At 41.9% G+C, this 15,624-nt stretch overlaps 2 protein-coding genes across 2 annotated transcripts; one reads left to right on the top strand and one right to left on the bottom strand.

Moving 5' to 3' along the window:
• Window positions 1-1,320: 1,320 nt before the first annotated feature.
• cilp (cartilage intermediate layer protein, nucleotide pyrophosphohydrolase) lies at window positions 1,321-7,644 on the top strand (the record flags this gene model as incomplete). Its single annotated transcript, XM_084541416.1, has 8 exons — window positions 1,321-1,405; window positions 2,544-2,597; window positions 2,713-2,982; window positions 3,140-3,319; window positions 3,433-3,738; window positions 3,834-3,942; window positions 4,954-5,102; window positions 5,242-7,644. The coding sequence occupies 8 exons, from the start codon at window positions 1,321-1,323 to the stop codon at window positions 7,599-7,601; spliced, it is 3,513 nt and encodes a 1,170-aa protein (XP_084397542.1). The 3' UTR covers window positions 7,602-7,644.
• Window positions 7,645-7,918: 274 nt separating this feature from the next.
• eif3jb (eukaryotic translation initiation factor 3, subunit Jb) lies at window positions 7,919-13,822 on the bottom strand. The gene is made up of 8 exons (XM_084541417.1): window positions 13,759-13,822; window positions 13,524-13,612; window positions 10,686-10,749; window positions 10,473-10,576; window positions 10,293-10,389; window positions 9,477-9,647; window positions 9,315-9,388; window positions 7,919-9,162 (listed from the first exon to the last, which is right to left on the bottom strand). The coding sequence occupies exons 1-8, from the start codon at window positions 13,769-13,771 to the stop codon at window positions 9,034-9,036; spliced, it is 741 nt and encodes a 246-aa protein (XP_084397543.1). The 5' UTR covers window positions 13,772-13,822; the 3' UTR covers window positions 7,919-9,033.
• Window positions 13,823-15,624: the final 1,802 nt, after the last annotated feature.

Below are 15,624 nucleotides of genomic sequence, written 5' to 3'. Positions count from 1 at the left end.
TCAGTCCATGACTAATAATTTACTTTAAATTGCATCAAGGCTTAAAGTAAGTCTTAATATAAAGCCAGTTTTCTAGGCCAGAAAAGACATTTTTTAGTATTATTCTTATGATCTGCCATTTTTAAATGTATTTATGCCAGATTCAGTTTTATGAAATGAAATCTTCACTTACTCGTAATTTGTAAGTGACATTAATGAACACTCTGAGCTTTTTATTTCAAACCACCTCATCTGTTAACATCACATAACAGCTGAGAAGTTCCAGTTTATTAACACTGTCATTTGTAACCATCGGGGGTCATGCTTGTACAAGAAAGGTGACGAATGACAACAGTGGAATCAGAGGACGGTGTGGCACGCTGCCGATGGGAGGAGGGAGGGTTGGCAGAGAGGTATAAAAAGAGACGCTGGGGGGAGTGTGTTGAACCAGAGAGAAGGACAGAGGAGGAGGAGAGAAATGTGAGACAGACACACAGAGGAACAGTGAAGAAGGAGATTCCTGAAGAAAAATAGAACCAAGACTCAACAAAGAGGTAAGAGAATAAATCATTATTATTATTATTGTTATCACACGAGTTCATGTTTCCTGATCAGACTGTGATCTAATTAAACTTTAACAGTCAGCTGATTTTTACTACACAACAAAAAGTGAAGAGTTTAGTCTAATTTCAGGTCCTGTAGTTTGACGTGCACGTCTGATTTATTTCATTGGTTCCATCCCGTCCGCTCCTAAATCATGCATGAATTATTGACTGATCTTTCTGCTCTTTCATCTTAAAAGCTAAGGCAATAAATCAGACTGTACATGTATAAATATATATATATATATATATTTTCTTATTTAAAGTATTCAAATGCAAATGTTGTGTGTGTGTATTGGTGTGTTTGTGCGTGGGTGGGTGTTTGGATTGCGTGGTCAGTGTTTCGACAGTGGATGCAGAAATGTTTTAGTTGCTCCCCTGACAAATGGTGATAGCTAACACAGATGTGTAATCTGAGTGGGGAGCTCTGTCCAGCCTTTTTTTTTTTTCACACTAAAAACCTCAAAGGCAGAAAAGCCTGGCAGATTTTTTTATTTTTTTATTTCTTAATCTACTGACGTTTTTTTTTTTTTTTTTTTCACTTTATCAAAGATTTATAACGCTGCAGGTCGGAAGAGTTGCAGTCGTGTTTTTAACGCTCACGTGTGTTGAACGGTGTTAACGCGGAACACATTTTTGGCTTCGGCTTCCCTCCAGGAGTTTCTGCCACCGGACTTCATCTTCTGAGGACTTCCCGGCGTGAGACACGTTTTACCCGAGGTGAAAGTTCAAGGGTCAGATGTGGCAGCGGGGTGTGAGAATGTCACCGAGGCCTCTTCTCCTCTTCCTGGGAATCACCGCACTTACTGTTGTTACAGCTCAGGGTGGGTCTCTTAAGAACATTGCTCTTGCTTTTAGTTATGTTGCACATGCAAACTCATCAAAACACAGACACTTGTTATTGTATTGTAGTTGGAAGAAGAATCACTACTTAAGTAAAAGTACGAATAATACAGTGTATAAATCTACTCCAGTAAAAAGTACCAGAAGTAAAAGTTACCATTGTGCAGAATGACTCATTTTAGTATCAGCCACAACATTATGACAGGAGAAGTAAACAACATTGATCATCTTGTGACAGTTCAATGTTCTGCTGGGAAACTTCTGGACCTGGCATTCATTGGTGTGGATGTTACTTAGACATGTAGCACCCACCTAGACCAGACCAGGCACCCCCCACCCCATAGCAATGACACAGCAGCCATCCCCAGCAGGACCGATCACAAAAACGCTTTAGGAACAACTATAAAAAAGCATGAAGAACAGCACAAGGTGTTGACCTGGCCTCCAAATTCACTAGATCCCAAACTGATCAAGTATCTGTGGGATGATCCACAGAGGCCCCTCCCAGGACGCCCTCAGAAGGCCCATGTCCATTATCTGATGAGTCACAACTGTTTTGAAGCCCTTGAGATTGGTGTGCAGTATTGCAGCTGGAGCTGATTTTATTAACTTTACAAACTGATGGAAGCTTCATCAATAACAACATAACAAAATGCATTAGTCGATTCGTTTTTATATTAATAATGTAAATCTGCAAAATAAGTAGTGACTAAAGCTTCATATTAAATGTGTGGTGCAAACCATAGAGACAACTGACCTGAAAGTACAATAATATACGTATGAGTAAATGTATTTAGTTACATTTAGTTACATTTACATAAGGGCTGAACTTCCAACTCCAATAAAATAATGTTGTTTTTCCTACAAACATACCACTTTTCTACTGTGTTTTTTCCAGTCACCAATGTGCGTTGAAGTAGAATGTAATGGAAAGACATCTTGCAAGAAACAACATGTGAATTTTAAATAAATAAATGACATCAAGTTGCCAGATATCAATTAAAAAACAATGCATTTAAATGTACAGTATGCTATGGTTTCAGACATACATAGCACGCAAATCATGTGAGATTCAGTTAAAGCACTAGTTAGTTATAGATTTCTATTTGTCTGCTACAGGATCACGGAGAAGAGACAGCAAAGAATCTAGTCCTGCTGTCTACCACTCTGAGGGTAAGTATTAAATGATGCCCTCCTGTAGCAGCTTGTGCTAAGTTTGGTTGTATTTCTACAGATACTGTATATTGAACATAGCTTATGTTTGCTTCTGTACTCTCTTTAAATCAAGACCACTACGAGTGGACCACATGGTTCAATGTTGATCACCCCGGAGGCCGTGGAGACTATGAGCAACTGGACGCCATTCGCTTCTACTACCGCGCCCGAGTTTGTGAAACTCCACGGGCGATCGAGGCCAGAACCACTGAATGGGTTCCAGCCCGTGAAACCGGGGAGAAGATCCACGCAGACCCAACCGTGGGCTTCTGGTGCCTCAATGAGGAGCAAGGCCCCGGACGCAACTGTTCCAACTACGCAGTCCGTTTCCTCTGCCCCAAAGGTTTGAAGGCATAACACCTAATATAATAATTTTGATAAAAAAAGGCTTAATATATGTCCTGCATTTCTCTCCAGGTGGTTTTCCAAATACTAATAATGAATAATATTTCTTTTCATGGTGATGGTTTGAATATATCTAAGTTCTGTTTCCCAATTAGACAACACTGTGAACGTTCAGGACAACTGGGGCCCCTGGTCAGACTGGAGCACATGCCCAGCCCTTTGTGGTCAAGTCGGGGTGCAAATTCGCCATCGAAAATGTCAAACTAGCTCAATACCTTGCAGCGGGAGTAAAATAGAAGGGAAAGCATGCCATGGACCTGAGTGCCCAAAGGCCGGTGAGGTTTAGGACAGACTCTGATTATGCAGTTCTCTGATTTTCATCACCTTATTCAAAAAGAAATTGCCAAAGCCACTGATCTTTGTGTTCTTTTTTTATTCCACTCTTTAGATTGTTCCCTACAGTGTGTGAAGGGCAAAGTGAACGCTGATTGCGACGCATGCACTTGTGAAGAACACATCCTCTTGGGATCTGTACGCAGTGCCGGAGGTCTCATCGCTGAAGGGGCTGCTATCCTCCGCTCTGGCAAACTCCTCACCCTCACAGACCACAACGGGCATTTCCGCCTCCCTGGCATCTGCCCCGACGGCAACACAACCTTGACGGTCAGCCTGCAGGGTCACGCCTCCCTGGATGTCGTGGTGCCGACCAGCTCCGAACGCTCCTCGGTCCTCACTGTTCAGCTGAAAAGAACCGGTACAGTAGATGGCTGTGGATTAGCATGGACATCGTAACTGAGTGCACAGAGGAGCTCAGAGTGAATATTGTTGTTTTACTTCAATTTTTTTTAGAGAAGCTTCATGTGTTGAGCAACCCTGAGAGCAAGGCCAGGAGGGAGGGACAAACTGCTGCCTTCTGCTGCAAAGTGGCTGGAACGCCACAGCCAAACAAGTACCAGTGGTAAGAAGAAGACATTTTTGATAGCAAATAATACAACAATACAACTTTCAATAATACAATTCACTGATCAGTCACAACATTAAAACCACTGACAGGAGAAGTAAATAACATCGACCATCTTGTGACAATTCAATGTTCTGCTGGGAAACTTCTGGACCTGGCATTCATTGGTGTGGATGTTACTTAGACATGTAGCACCCACCTAGACCAGACCAGGCACCCCCACCCCATAGCAATGACACTCCTTGATGGCAGCAGCCATCCCCAGCAGGATGCAGCCACAAAAACACTTTAGGAACAACTCAACTCCAACTTCACTAGATCCCAAACTGATCAAGTATCTGTGGGAAGATCCACAGATGCCATTCCCCTCAACCCATAGGACCCAAAGGCCCCCCACTAACAGGATTGTGTTGCCAGACACCACAGGACACCCTCAGAAGGCCCATGTCCATTCTCTGATGAGTCACCACATTCATTAATACACAGGATTAGATGTTACAATCCCTTGTGCCAAGATCCCAGGCAAAACACATTTAGAGGCCCTGTCCAACTGAGAAACCCTAACAAACCTGGGTCATGTGATATGACGATTAAACCTACAATCTAAATGAACTAAGTAAATGCTGCTGGCTTGTAAGCCCACAGAGCAGCAGAGGATAATTCAAACCTTCTGAAATATAAGCTAACCAAATTGTGCTGGTTTGTATGGCCCGCTCAGCAGCTAACCAAACAAATAAATATAGCTACCAACCAACATGAAGACATCAGATACCTGGCCTAGTCAACAGCAGTATGCAGCATGTCATTGGGGTTTTCAAGTGGGCACCTCCCTTCACTGATGTTTTGTTAAGTTAGGCCCACGGCACCTCGAGAAGGCTTAACAGTAACTGGAGTCACCCCCCTCCACGCTGGGAGACAATATTAAGAAGGTGGTCATAATGTTGTGCCTGATCGGTGTATTTCATTTCTTTGCTAAGGCTGTTTGTATTTTCTTGTGTGAACCAACAGGTTTCATAACAACAGCCTCTTGGAGAACTGGTCGGACAACACTTTGGTCCTTAAAGGTCTGCGCCCTGAGCAGGCTGGGGAGTACTACTGCAGAGCTAGTGGTCCGTCTGGGGCTATTAAGAGCAAACCAGCCACTCTAAAAGTCTTAGGTGTGTTCTCAGTGAAGTGGCAAAACACACACCAAACACACAGAAATGTGACTTGGGTTCACCCTGTATCTAACTTCAGTAAATGTATTTATTCTGTTAAAAGTAAAGTAACATTTTTATTTCTGCATGTTAAACACAGGTAAAGATGAGCATTCTTGCAACTCCGTGCCTGAATCCCACCTCATCCGTCTTCCACATGACTGCTACCAAAACAGTACAGACTCCTTCTATTATGATGTGGGCAAGTGTCCCTCAAGGACATGTGTTGGACAGCTGGATAACGGCATCAGGTGCAAAGACAAAGTGGCTTACTGCTGTGGCGTGGCAAAGATGGAGGAGAGGCAGCTAACGTGCCAGGGCTACCAACTGCCCACCATGGTGGTGACTGAATGTGGCTGCCAGAAATGTGTGGACACCAAAGCTGTTGTGCACGGTAGGGCCATTGCTGCCGACAATGGGGAGCCAATGAGATTTGGCCATATCTTTATGAACGGAGTCAGGATCAGCCGCACAGGCTACAAAGGTACCTTCTCCATCCAGGTCCCTCCCGACACAGAGAGACTTGTGCTAACCTTTGTGGACAACATGCAGAAATTTGTCAACACCACAAAGGTACTTCCGTTTAACACCAAAGGTGGGGCTGTTTATCATGAGATCAAACTTCTAAGAAAGAAAGCTCCCATAACGATCAGCTCCGCAGAAACCAACACCCTGGAGCTTGGGGAGGTGGAAGGTCAGGAGGCGATGGTTCAAATTCAGATTCCGCCCCATTCCTTCTTTAAGGAGAACGGAGAAGTCTTCACCGGTAACGTCAACGCTAGTGTAACGTTCCTTGACCCCAGAGATGTCTCCACGGCTGCTGCAGCTCAAAGTGATCTCAACTTTGTAGGAGACGATGGTGACACCTTGCCACTGAGAACCTATGGCATGTTTTCAGTCGACTTCAGGGGTGAGGAAAACAATGAACCCTTGAATGCAGGTGAAGTGAAGGTGTTCCTGGATTCTGCTCAGGTTAGGATGTCTGAGCACCTCAGCAACATGAAGCTGTGGTCCCTGAACCCCGAAACTGGCCTATGGGAGGAGGAGGGAAGTCTGCATGTGGAGAAGAATAAAAGAGGCAAAAGGGAGGAGAGAACCTTTTTGATTGGTAACATGGAGATCAGAGAGAGGCGTCTGTTTAACCTGGACGTCCCAGAGAACCGCAGGTGTTATGTGAAAGTGAGAGCTTTTCGCAGTGAACGCTTCATGCCCAGCGAGCAGGTAGAGGGAGTTGTGGTGAGTCTCATAAACATGGAGCCCACCGCCGGCTACTCCTCCAACCCTCGGGCCTGGGGTCGATTTGACAGCGTCGTCACCGGCCCCAATGGAGCCTGTCTTCCTGCCTTTTGCGATGACCAAAAAGCTGACGCCTACTCTGCCTACGTCATGGCCAACCTCGGAGGGGAGGAGCTGGAGGCCGTCCCTTCTGCTCCTAAACTCAACCCCAACATCATCGGAGTGCCAAAGCCTTACCTGGACAAACTGAACTACAGGCGGACCGACCACGAGGACCCCAGACTGAAGAAGACGGCGTTCAGTATGAATGTGGCAAAACCAAGTCCCAACACAGCCGAGGAAAGCAACGGACCAGTGTACTCATTCGAAAACCTGAAGGAATGTGAGGAGGCCCCGTTTAGCGCGGCACACTTCCGCTTCTCCAGAGTGGAAGGAGACCGCTACGACTACAACACAGTCCCGTTTAATGAAGACGACCCAATGAGCTGGACCGAGGATTACCTGAGCTGGTGGCCCAAGCCAATGGAATACCGGGCCTGTTACGTTAAAGTCAAAATCAACAGCCCGCATGAGATCAACGTGCGGTCCCGCAACATGGGTGGCACCCATCCCAAGACAGTGGGCCAGCTGTACGGACTCCGAGACACTCGCAGCATCCGTGATATGGACCAGGCAACCCTTTCCGCCGTGTGCCTGGAGTTCAAGTGCAGCGGGATGCTGTACGATCAGGAACGTGTCGACCGGACCCTGGTAAAGGTGATCCCACAGGGAAGCTGTAAGAGAGATAACGTCAACTCAATACTTCAAGAGTATCTAGTCAACCATCTGCCCCTAGCCGTCAACAATGACACCAATGAATTCACCATGCTGGCACCTCTTGACCCTCTGGGCCACAACTACGGGATTTACACGGTGACGGATCAGGATCCCCGCACAGCCAAGGAGATCGCACTCGGGCGCTGCTTTGACGGCACCTCCGACGGCACGTCCAGGGTCATGAAGAGCAACGAGGGAGTGGCGCTGACGTTTTCTTGCGGAGACCGCGAAGTGACGCGCCAGAGCGTCTTCCAAACCATGCAGAGCTCTCAAGGTCAAACGGGAACAAGCGCCGGGAAAGGGGAAGGCAGGCAGAACCGACGCCGGCAGAGGGCAAATCAGCCCCGCAACAGTCGAAGGCGTAGCACCAGAAATCCAGCGGGGAGACGTGCGGAGGTCAAAAACTGAACACTGAAGATCAAGCCTCCACGTGGAGACTTCATGTTTTGGTTCAAATCATTTTTTATATTGACTTTTTCAAATTAAGTAAATATGTAACTAAAGAAGGTTGGGGATATTCCTTGCATCTCCTTCTCATGGTGCATTTGCATTTTTTTTTTTTTCCTCTCACTTTACATTTTCAACTTTACTGTGTCAAATATTTACTTGAAAATGTAAATAGTGTATTTATTGCACAGGCCAAAGAAATCAGTCAAGCTTTTATTAAACTGGCGTCGTAGACAAGAACAGAAACACAACATGTCCTTTTGACCAGTGATTTATTAAATTAGATGTTTATAAAACACTGCAGATGCTGTATCTTCCACATTGTAATGCATACCAATTGCCCATGTAACAATGAAACTGGTCAACTGCTAGAAAAGGAGAAAGTACGCCCCTTTAAACTGTAGCCCATATGAAGACATGGTGGGGTGAAGCCCGTAATTCCCCCCGCTCCTCATCACACTTGATACAAGCCTGCAGAAGCAATGATTAGGAGACCAGTTGTAGCAAGTTAGTCCACTTGCCTGGTCCAGTTCCTTTTTTTTTTTTTTTTTTTCTGCATTAGTAGAAATCAAATTAGTAAATTACCTTGTTGTCATGCACAAAAAATACCTATAAGCACTCTTTGCTCCACATTTTCAAGGATTTTCCAGAGATGTATCAAGAGAATGGCTGTGAGGTTTTAAAGTCACATTTATTATACTTGTCTATCCCTTTTATCTTACAGTGAATGTCATGTGCTCTCTGTAAAATTACAACTACTACTTACATGTTGCGTCAGTCTCAAATCACCCACAATGCAACCTTTCCAGAGATAGATGAATAAATGTACTGAATAAACTGTTCTGCGTTTTGGCAACCAAAGTTATAGATACTATATACACTTTCCTGTAAGAAAACCATCCACAGGTAAGTGAGACCTATAATATATATACATGACATTCCGGTGAAAGAATTTGCATAGAACCATGTGTTTCTATGTCACTACACTTGTAACTGCAATACTGCGTCTGCCATTTTGACAGGAGCAACATTTAATAAAAAAGAAAATGAGCCCTGCGAAACTCAGACAACAGCAGTTAAAGATGTATTCTCCGTTGAAGCTGGGTCAACCGACAGATGTGGCATGATTGTGTGTGTTTGTGTGTGTGTGTGTGAGATAGAGAGAGCTAAAGTCGAGGCTGAATGAGAGAGAAAAGGCAATTTTCGTAGGTACGGTCAGAAAGAGTGGGTGAGACTGGGTGCTCCCTTGGAATAGTCCGTCTGGTCAATGAAGCAAAATGAAGGGGGCAACACATAGTTCGTATTTTCCAGGATGGCACTGGACAGCATGAGAAGGTACAGCTGCATTTCTGGGGGTTGGGAGGGGGAAAGGGCCGTGGTGATGGAGCCAGTGTCACATGAAGTCCTCGTAATCTTGGGCGTATCCACCATCAAACTCTGCATAGTCAAGGTCGTCTCTCAGCTGTGCTTTCAAACCGCCTCCGGGTACGACGCCTTTCTTCTTTTTCTTTCCTTTGTTTTGCTGTGAAGAAGGTAAAACAAAAGTGAAATTAAAAACCGAACTGTTATATAGAAAGTAACTTGATTTCTACAATCAAAACAGGTGAATAGCGCCCCCACTGAATGTAAACTAGTAAGTCATGTATGAAATAAAACAAACACGTAGCCACTCACCTTTTCTTGTTTCTGTTTTTCACTAAGTAGGGCTGCCAGGGAATTACTGATTTTCTTCAAGTCATCTACTTCCACTGCAAGAGGGAGCAAAACATTTTAGTCAAACCAGCTTTAATTAAACTCGTAGCAGCAATACTACTTAATAAAATACATTCTCCTTACATGAAATACAAAGTTCCCGAAACAACGAATCCAAGAAACTTGAATAATGCACAGATTTCTCAAACTGGGATATCTTCTCCTTCAGCAATTTTTCAAACTCTGTGAAGTCTTCTTTGGAAGATGGACACATGGCATCGATCCCAGCGACACTGTTTGAAGTGCTGCCGACACCTGAAAAACATGTATATACACTTTTAAAAAGTCTTCAAAGATGCAAAGCTGTACCTTACAGACTTACAGTCCAAGGCTTTTTGAAACTGTATTGTCATTAGACATTTTGTCCACCAGAGAGCACTGATAGGTTGAACTTCCACATATCAATGAGTCTCAAAATAAATCCAGATGCAGTTGGAACTGTAGACCATATCCTGGATTTGTACATTTCATCTGTTCCCGTCCTTAAGAACAAATTTTGTTCTGGTTTAAGAACCATTCACTCTTTACAAGACGAGTTACTGAAACAGGTTCAAGAATTTATTCTAATGATACTTCTTTGTTGCAGTGAGCAAAACTAACAAAGAAAAATAATTGCGTACGTAATTATTATAATTATTATAATGCTACTTAATGAACATTGCTTTCCCAAAGTATATTTTAAATGTGATTCAGCACATTTTACTCTAAATTAGTATTAATTCTGTTATTTATGTACAGTAAGAACAATGGAATGTGTGTCTCTGAAAAGAAAATGAATGAACAAAGGGACTGAGTAAGACTTCAATTCAGTTTGAACATTAGCTATGAATGGTCGTGGCTCTCAAAGGGGTGCACATTTATAGAAACGTCAGTTAATCTAAACTCGGACAGCTGTCTCACCAAAAGCATCCTTCGCTAGCTCCAGGTCCGCAGCTTCCTGTAATTTCTGCACTCTTAACTTTTCGGCGAGTTGCTCTTCAGGAGTGAGCTCTGCATTCTGTAAAAGATAAAAGAATTAAAACATTAGAGACGAGAGAGAGATGACAACAGTCTCCTGCATTCACTAGAGAACACACTCACTTCCTCTAACTCCTTCTCCATCAGCTCCTGTTGTTTTTTCTTTAAGCGGTTTTCTTTCTCTTTGATCTTCTCAATCAGCTTTTTCTTATCAGAAACTTTTGTCTCTGGAAATTAAAATCATGGAAAACGTTTGAATTTGAGGGAAAAATAAAAAGCAGACACGTCAGCGGATGATTAGCACAAAACAAAAAAGCTCAGCGGTTACAGCCGTACCTGTTTTCTTCACCTCTTGACTTGCATTTTTCGCCTCCTCTTCTTCTTCATCATCCCAGTTGTCCTGTGAAAAAGATTTCAACACAAACTCATTTTATCATGCAGTCTGTAGAAGCATACTGTTAAAAACAGATCAGTTCATTTGCTTTCTCGTCTATAAAACAGACAACTGTAGTTTTGAAGAGCGGGTTGCATCTTGATTTGTCTGACCATCAGTCAAACCTGAAACATATTCTGTTCGCAATAATGTAAGACCTACAAGAATATTAAATTCATTCATTTCAGAAACTGGAACCAAGTATTTTATTTTAAAAATCTATATCATTGCAAATAGTTTTTTGATGGATAATTAAGTAATCAACTTCCAGTTTCATTTATAATCCTTCTAAGTGCCCCACTTCAATTACAAATCAGTCCTGATTTTACTAAATTAATGCAACAACACGAAACATTCAGTGCTGAATGAGCTGGAGTCCAACTACAGAGACCTCGATGCTCTGGCCTGCGATCCAAGCTGTGATTAAAAAACACATTTAAAGATTCTGGTCTGTAAACCAGGGATGTCCCAATCAGTAACAGACAATAAGGGGTTTCAGTCAAGCATGATCAACAACAAAAACCTAACGCTGCGTTTAAAAATAAGTGAAAAGCTTTCTTGAGACAGCTTAGGGTGAAACATATTCCAGAGAGGGTTAGGTAGTTGAAGGGATTGGATGACCAGAACATTTCTGGAGTAGAGGACACAGGTTTTCACCACCTGTTGGAGCTTTTGGAGACAAGGTACGAGCTACCGTCTCCACTTTACATTTACTTTTTATTTAGATCGGGACTCTGATCGATACGGATACTGAATATTAGAAGATCAGTGTCGGATTAGACACAAGGAACAAAAGAAACTCGTTTGGGACATGTCTTATCATTTCTGTTCAACATTATCGTTAATAGAAGGATCATTTTTATTTCAGTCCTTCATCAGGGTCATCTTGTCCTCCATCAGGCCACGAGCCAAAGAGCATCCGTCTAATAAAAGCTGCTTCATGTATAACAAGTGTTGCTGGAGCCTTAACCGCTCCACATTTCTTATCCTTGGAAGTAGGTTAGGTTGCATCAGAAATGCCATTCCTCAACTACACCAGTCCTGCCTGATAAGCCCTTAAAAGAAAAGGGGCCACTAGTGCTGACTGGGAAAAAAAAACAAGTTCAAACTAGTAAATCTAGTGTGAATATCCATATAATCACCGTTAATTATATTTGGTAAAATGAATGAAAACACAGAGAGGTGTGAAATACTGTTTCTTCTAGTCCCAATATATGAAGCACACATATATGCATAGACGATTAATACTTCTACTACATTATATACACACAGAATACACAGAAATAGTGTATAAACTGAAGATATACAAGTGGAAACTTCAACTGTAGAGTGAATACTGAGCTGATAACTGTACGTACAACATCTAAATATATAATAAATGACTTCACTTAAACATGACATTCATCCAGTTACTTAAAACCTTTAACACACATTTCTCTTAAATTATTCAACACTGTTTACAAACTATATAACTCACTAATCTGCAGTCAATACAACTGTAAATAAATACTACTCAATTACAAATTTTAAGCAGCCATTAATTGCGTTAGTTCCTGATTTTCCACATAAAAAAATAAATAAAAAAATACTAGTTTCTATTGTAGAATAAACGAAACCATCCTTTCTTTGTGCAGCATATGTGACAGGAAACGTGATCCCTCGTTCAGGGCCTTGGCCAGTACTTTCCAGGGGTCAATTATCTGAGGTTTCTGGACAGAATCCGTGTTAACATTCACGTAAAATCCACCTGTTCTGCGGCATCAGCAGCAGAAGCAGTTTTCCTACTGCCCCACGTCTGCTGTAAAGTCAGAAAGTTCTAGGCCTAGTTCTTGGCTGAGTTGAGTCATCAACCCAGATGATCGCTGGTGATTCAGGCTAAACTCGGCGAGCTATGCTAACGCCGCCCCATGTGAAAACACGTCTTTAAGATGTGGGGATTCAACACCGGGCGCACGGCGTTAATCTGCCATAATCAATCAAACATGGGGTATTTGGGAATATTTGTAGCTTAATCGCGTATTTTTCCCCAAAGCATCATCGTGGTTCGCCTAAACACTAAAGCCCATTTACCGACGCAAGCTCACACGCAGAGCTAACAAGCTAGCAAAGTGGCCCGGTGAGCTGCTAGCTTAAAAGCTACGTTATCAAATTTCATCCCGGCTCTCTAGGATTTACATCAATAAATGTCCGTTTCCAAATTTAAGAAAACAATATAAGCGACCAAAAATTATTTTCAAACCGCAACGGCCAACTGGCACGCTCAAAATTCACTGGATTAACGACTGTCGTTAAAGCCCGAGCAGAAGCCTACAGTTAGCCGCGTGAGTTAGCCGCCAGCTAGCATAAAGGCTAACGGCTGGTTGGGATGGGACAGGCAACCCCCGAAACCGCGGTTAAGCACGGGCATCACAGCCGAGCTAGTCGGCGTTAGCCTAGCCATTACATGATCCATCTAAAACAACAGCTAACTGTCACGCTAATGTTTCGATTTGCGGCACACCGCAGTCACCGAAACCCAAATATTAGCCCACAGTTAGCCGACTTTCTACAGGCTGCCCCCGACTTGAGCCACATGAGTTAGCCACCAGCTAGCATAAAAGCTAACAGCGGCTCCGAGGTCGGGATTGACAGGCGACCTCGGAAACAGCCGCCGAGCCGTTAGCCTGACAAATAACACATCCACAAACACCGGCTCGAAGCCCAGCTCGCGCCGTACTAGTTTTCGGCTACAACAACGTTACCTTAACATCTTCCTCTTCGTCTTCGCCTTCCCATTTGTCCAGCACTGCCGCCTTTTTAATCGGCTCCTCCACCTCGAAGCTGTCAGCGTCTGTAAAAACAACAACATGAGATTGTTCAGGGCAATCCACATCTAACGGTCAAAAGTTACAGGTTAACGGTCGCGAAATAAAACACTGCGACGAGTGGGGGGGCTGAAACGGATAAAGCTATGCTTCCCCAACTTAAGTTTCTCACCCCAGTCCGCCATGTTGGCTGTGTTGGTTGTGTTTGACAGGCTCCGTGCTGCAGCCCCGTTGGCCACGTTCAGAAGCAGCGCCCACCTTCTGGACGTCACCGTGAGCTTATCTAACGCACCCTCCGACTGCTGCTGGCAACACGACACCGAAACTGAACCCAGGGCTTCTTTATTATTCATTTTTAATTAAAATAAGGAGTTTATAGCACCCTATGTAGCTCCAAACTCAGTCTCAGTAATGTAGGATATGTTAAACAGGCTGTACTTGTATTTCTAATTTTAAAAAGATATGGATATATTGGTTAATAAATAAACTTTTAAGAGCCATAACTTGGACTTACTGTCTCAATATAGTAACTTATATTTAACTTAATAATTAAGACGGATTTAATTTTTTTTTTTTTAATTAAAATAAGTATTTACCACGTTTTTCATTTTATATAGATTTTTTTATATCATATTTTCATTCTATATTATTTATTTTTTATTATGACAAAACAACTGGCTATGAACAGTTTAAACTATTTTTACTTGAGTAAGTTTTAATAGAGATTTTTATTAATATTACCTTCAAATTTACTAACACTTTTATTCTTGGGGTCAGCAATTTAAACCTCCAAAAAAATAAAATAAAATAAAATAAAAAAATTACGTGTCAGGTACTTAATGTTTGTTTGTTTGTTGACTACCTATATAGCTCTTTAAAAAAAAAAAAACCACCCCACATATACATGCAGATGCCATAAAATCTCACTGACTGACCTTAAATTGGAAATAAATATGTTTAAGTGGCTTTATATCATTTCTAAGTACATTATTCTTGTTATCTATAACATTTAGTGTGAAAAACTGTTATCACAACTGTAAAGAATAATAACGTATATTATGTCGGGGCCAGTGCCCGTGTCAGCGTCCCTATTAAATTGGGAAAAGTCATTAAATATGAAGCAAAAAAGAAAAGAAAAGAAAAGAAAATCATGTTAATCATACAACTCTGGAAAAAAATAAGAGACCACTGCAAAATGATCAGTCTTGCTGGTTTTGCTATGTATTTATTAAAATGAACATTTTTGTTTCATTCTATAAAGTGCTGACAACATTTCTCTCAAATTTGAAATTAAAATTTTGCCATTTAGATCATTTATTGGCAGAAAATGAGAACTGGTCAAAATAACAAAAAAGATGCAGTGTTTTCAAACCTCGAATAATGCAAAGAAAACATTTCTTAAACAACACAACGCTAATATTTTAATTTAGGAAGAGTTTAGAAATCATTATTGGTGGGATAATCTCAATCTTTAATCACAGCAGTGCTTTTTTTATAATCTTCCTCATAAAATAAGATTTGGTTCAGGTGATCACCTGATCAGTGTCTCAGTAAGTAGAATGAGGAGGCTTGTGTTGGAATCGAACAAACACTGGAATGGACTGGCTGCCATAGATGTAGAGATGCTGATTTAAGAAACATTTATGGGAGTGGTCTCTTCATTTTTTCCAGAGCTGTATATTTAGAGACATTAAACATTGAATGGGGTCCAAAGATAATAGGAGGTTTAAGTAATTTTGTGGATTTAATTATTATTTTTTTTAAATCATTCTGTTTTTATTAACATTGTTTTATGTGCCTGTTTTTATGTTGCTTTGTATAATGATTATTCTTATTCTTACTTAGACTTATATTTATTGCACCTAACACCATGACATTTTCCTTAACAGTGTGAGTATATGTGCCAATAAATCCAGTTCTGGCGAGCAAGGTGATGAAAGCCTACAACGGATTGATTACCCGTGATCAGTAAATGCATAAATCAAGTCAGTCAGAGGCAGATTGGTTCAGTTTAATGGGTCACGTCCATTTTAATAAA

The sequence above is a fragment of the Chelon labrosus genome (genome assembly GCF_963514085.1).
Source record: "Chelon labrosus genome assembly, chromosome: 3".
NCBI lineage: Eukaryota > Metazoa > Chordata > Actinopteri > Mugiliformes > Mugilidae > Chelon > Chelon labrosus.
The sequence above is the reverse complement of the archived record's forward strand: the minus strand, read 5'-3'. Positions and strand labels throughout refer to the sequence as shown.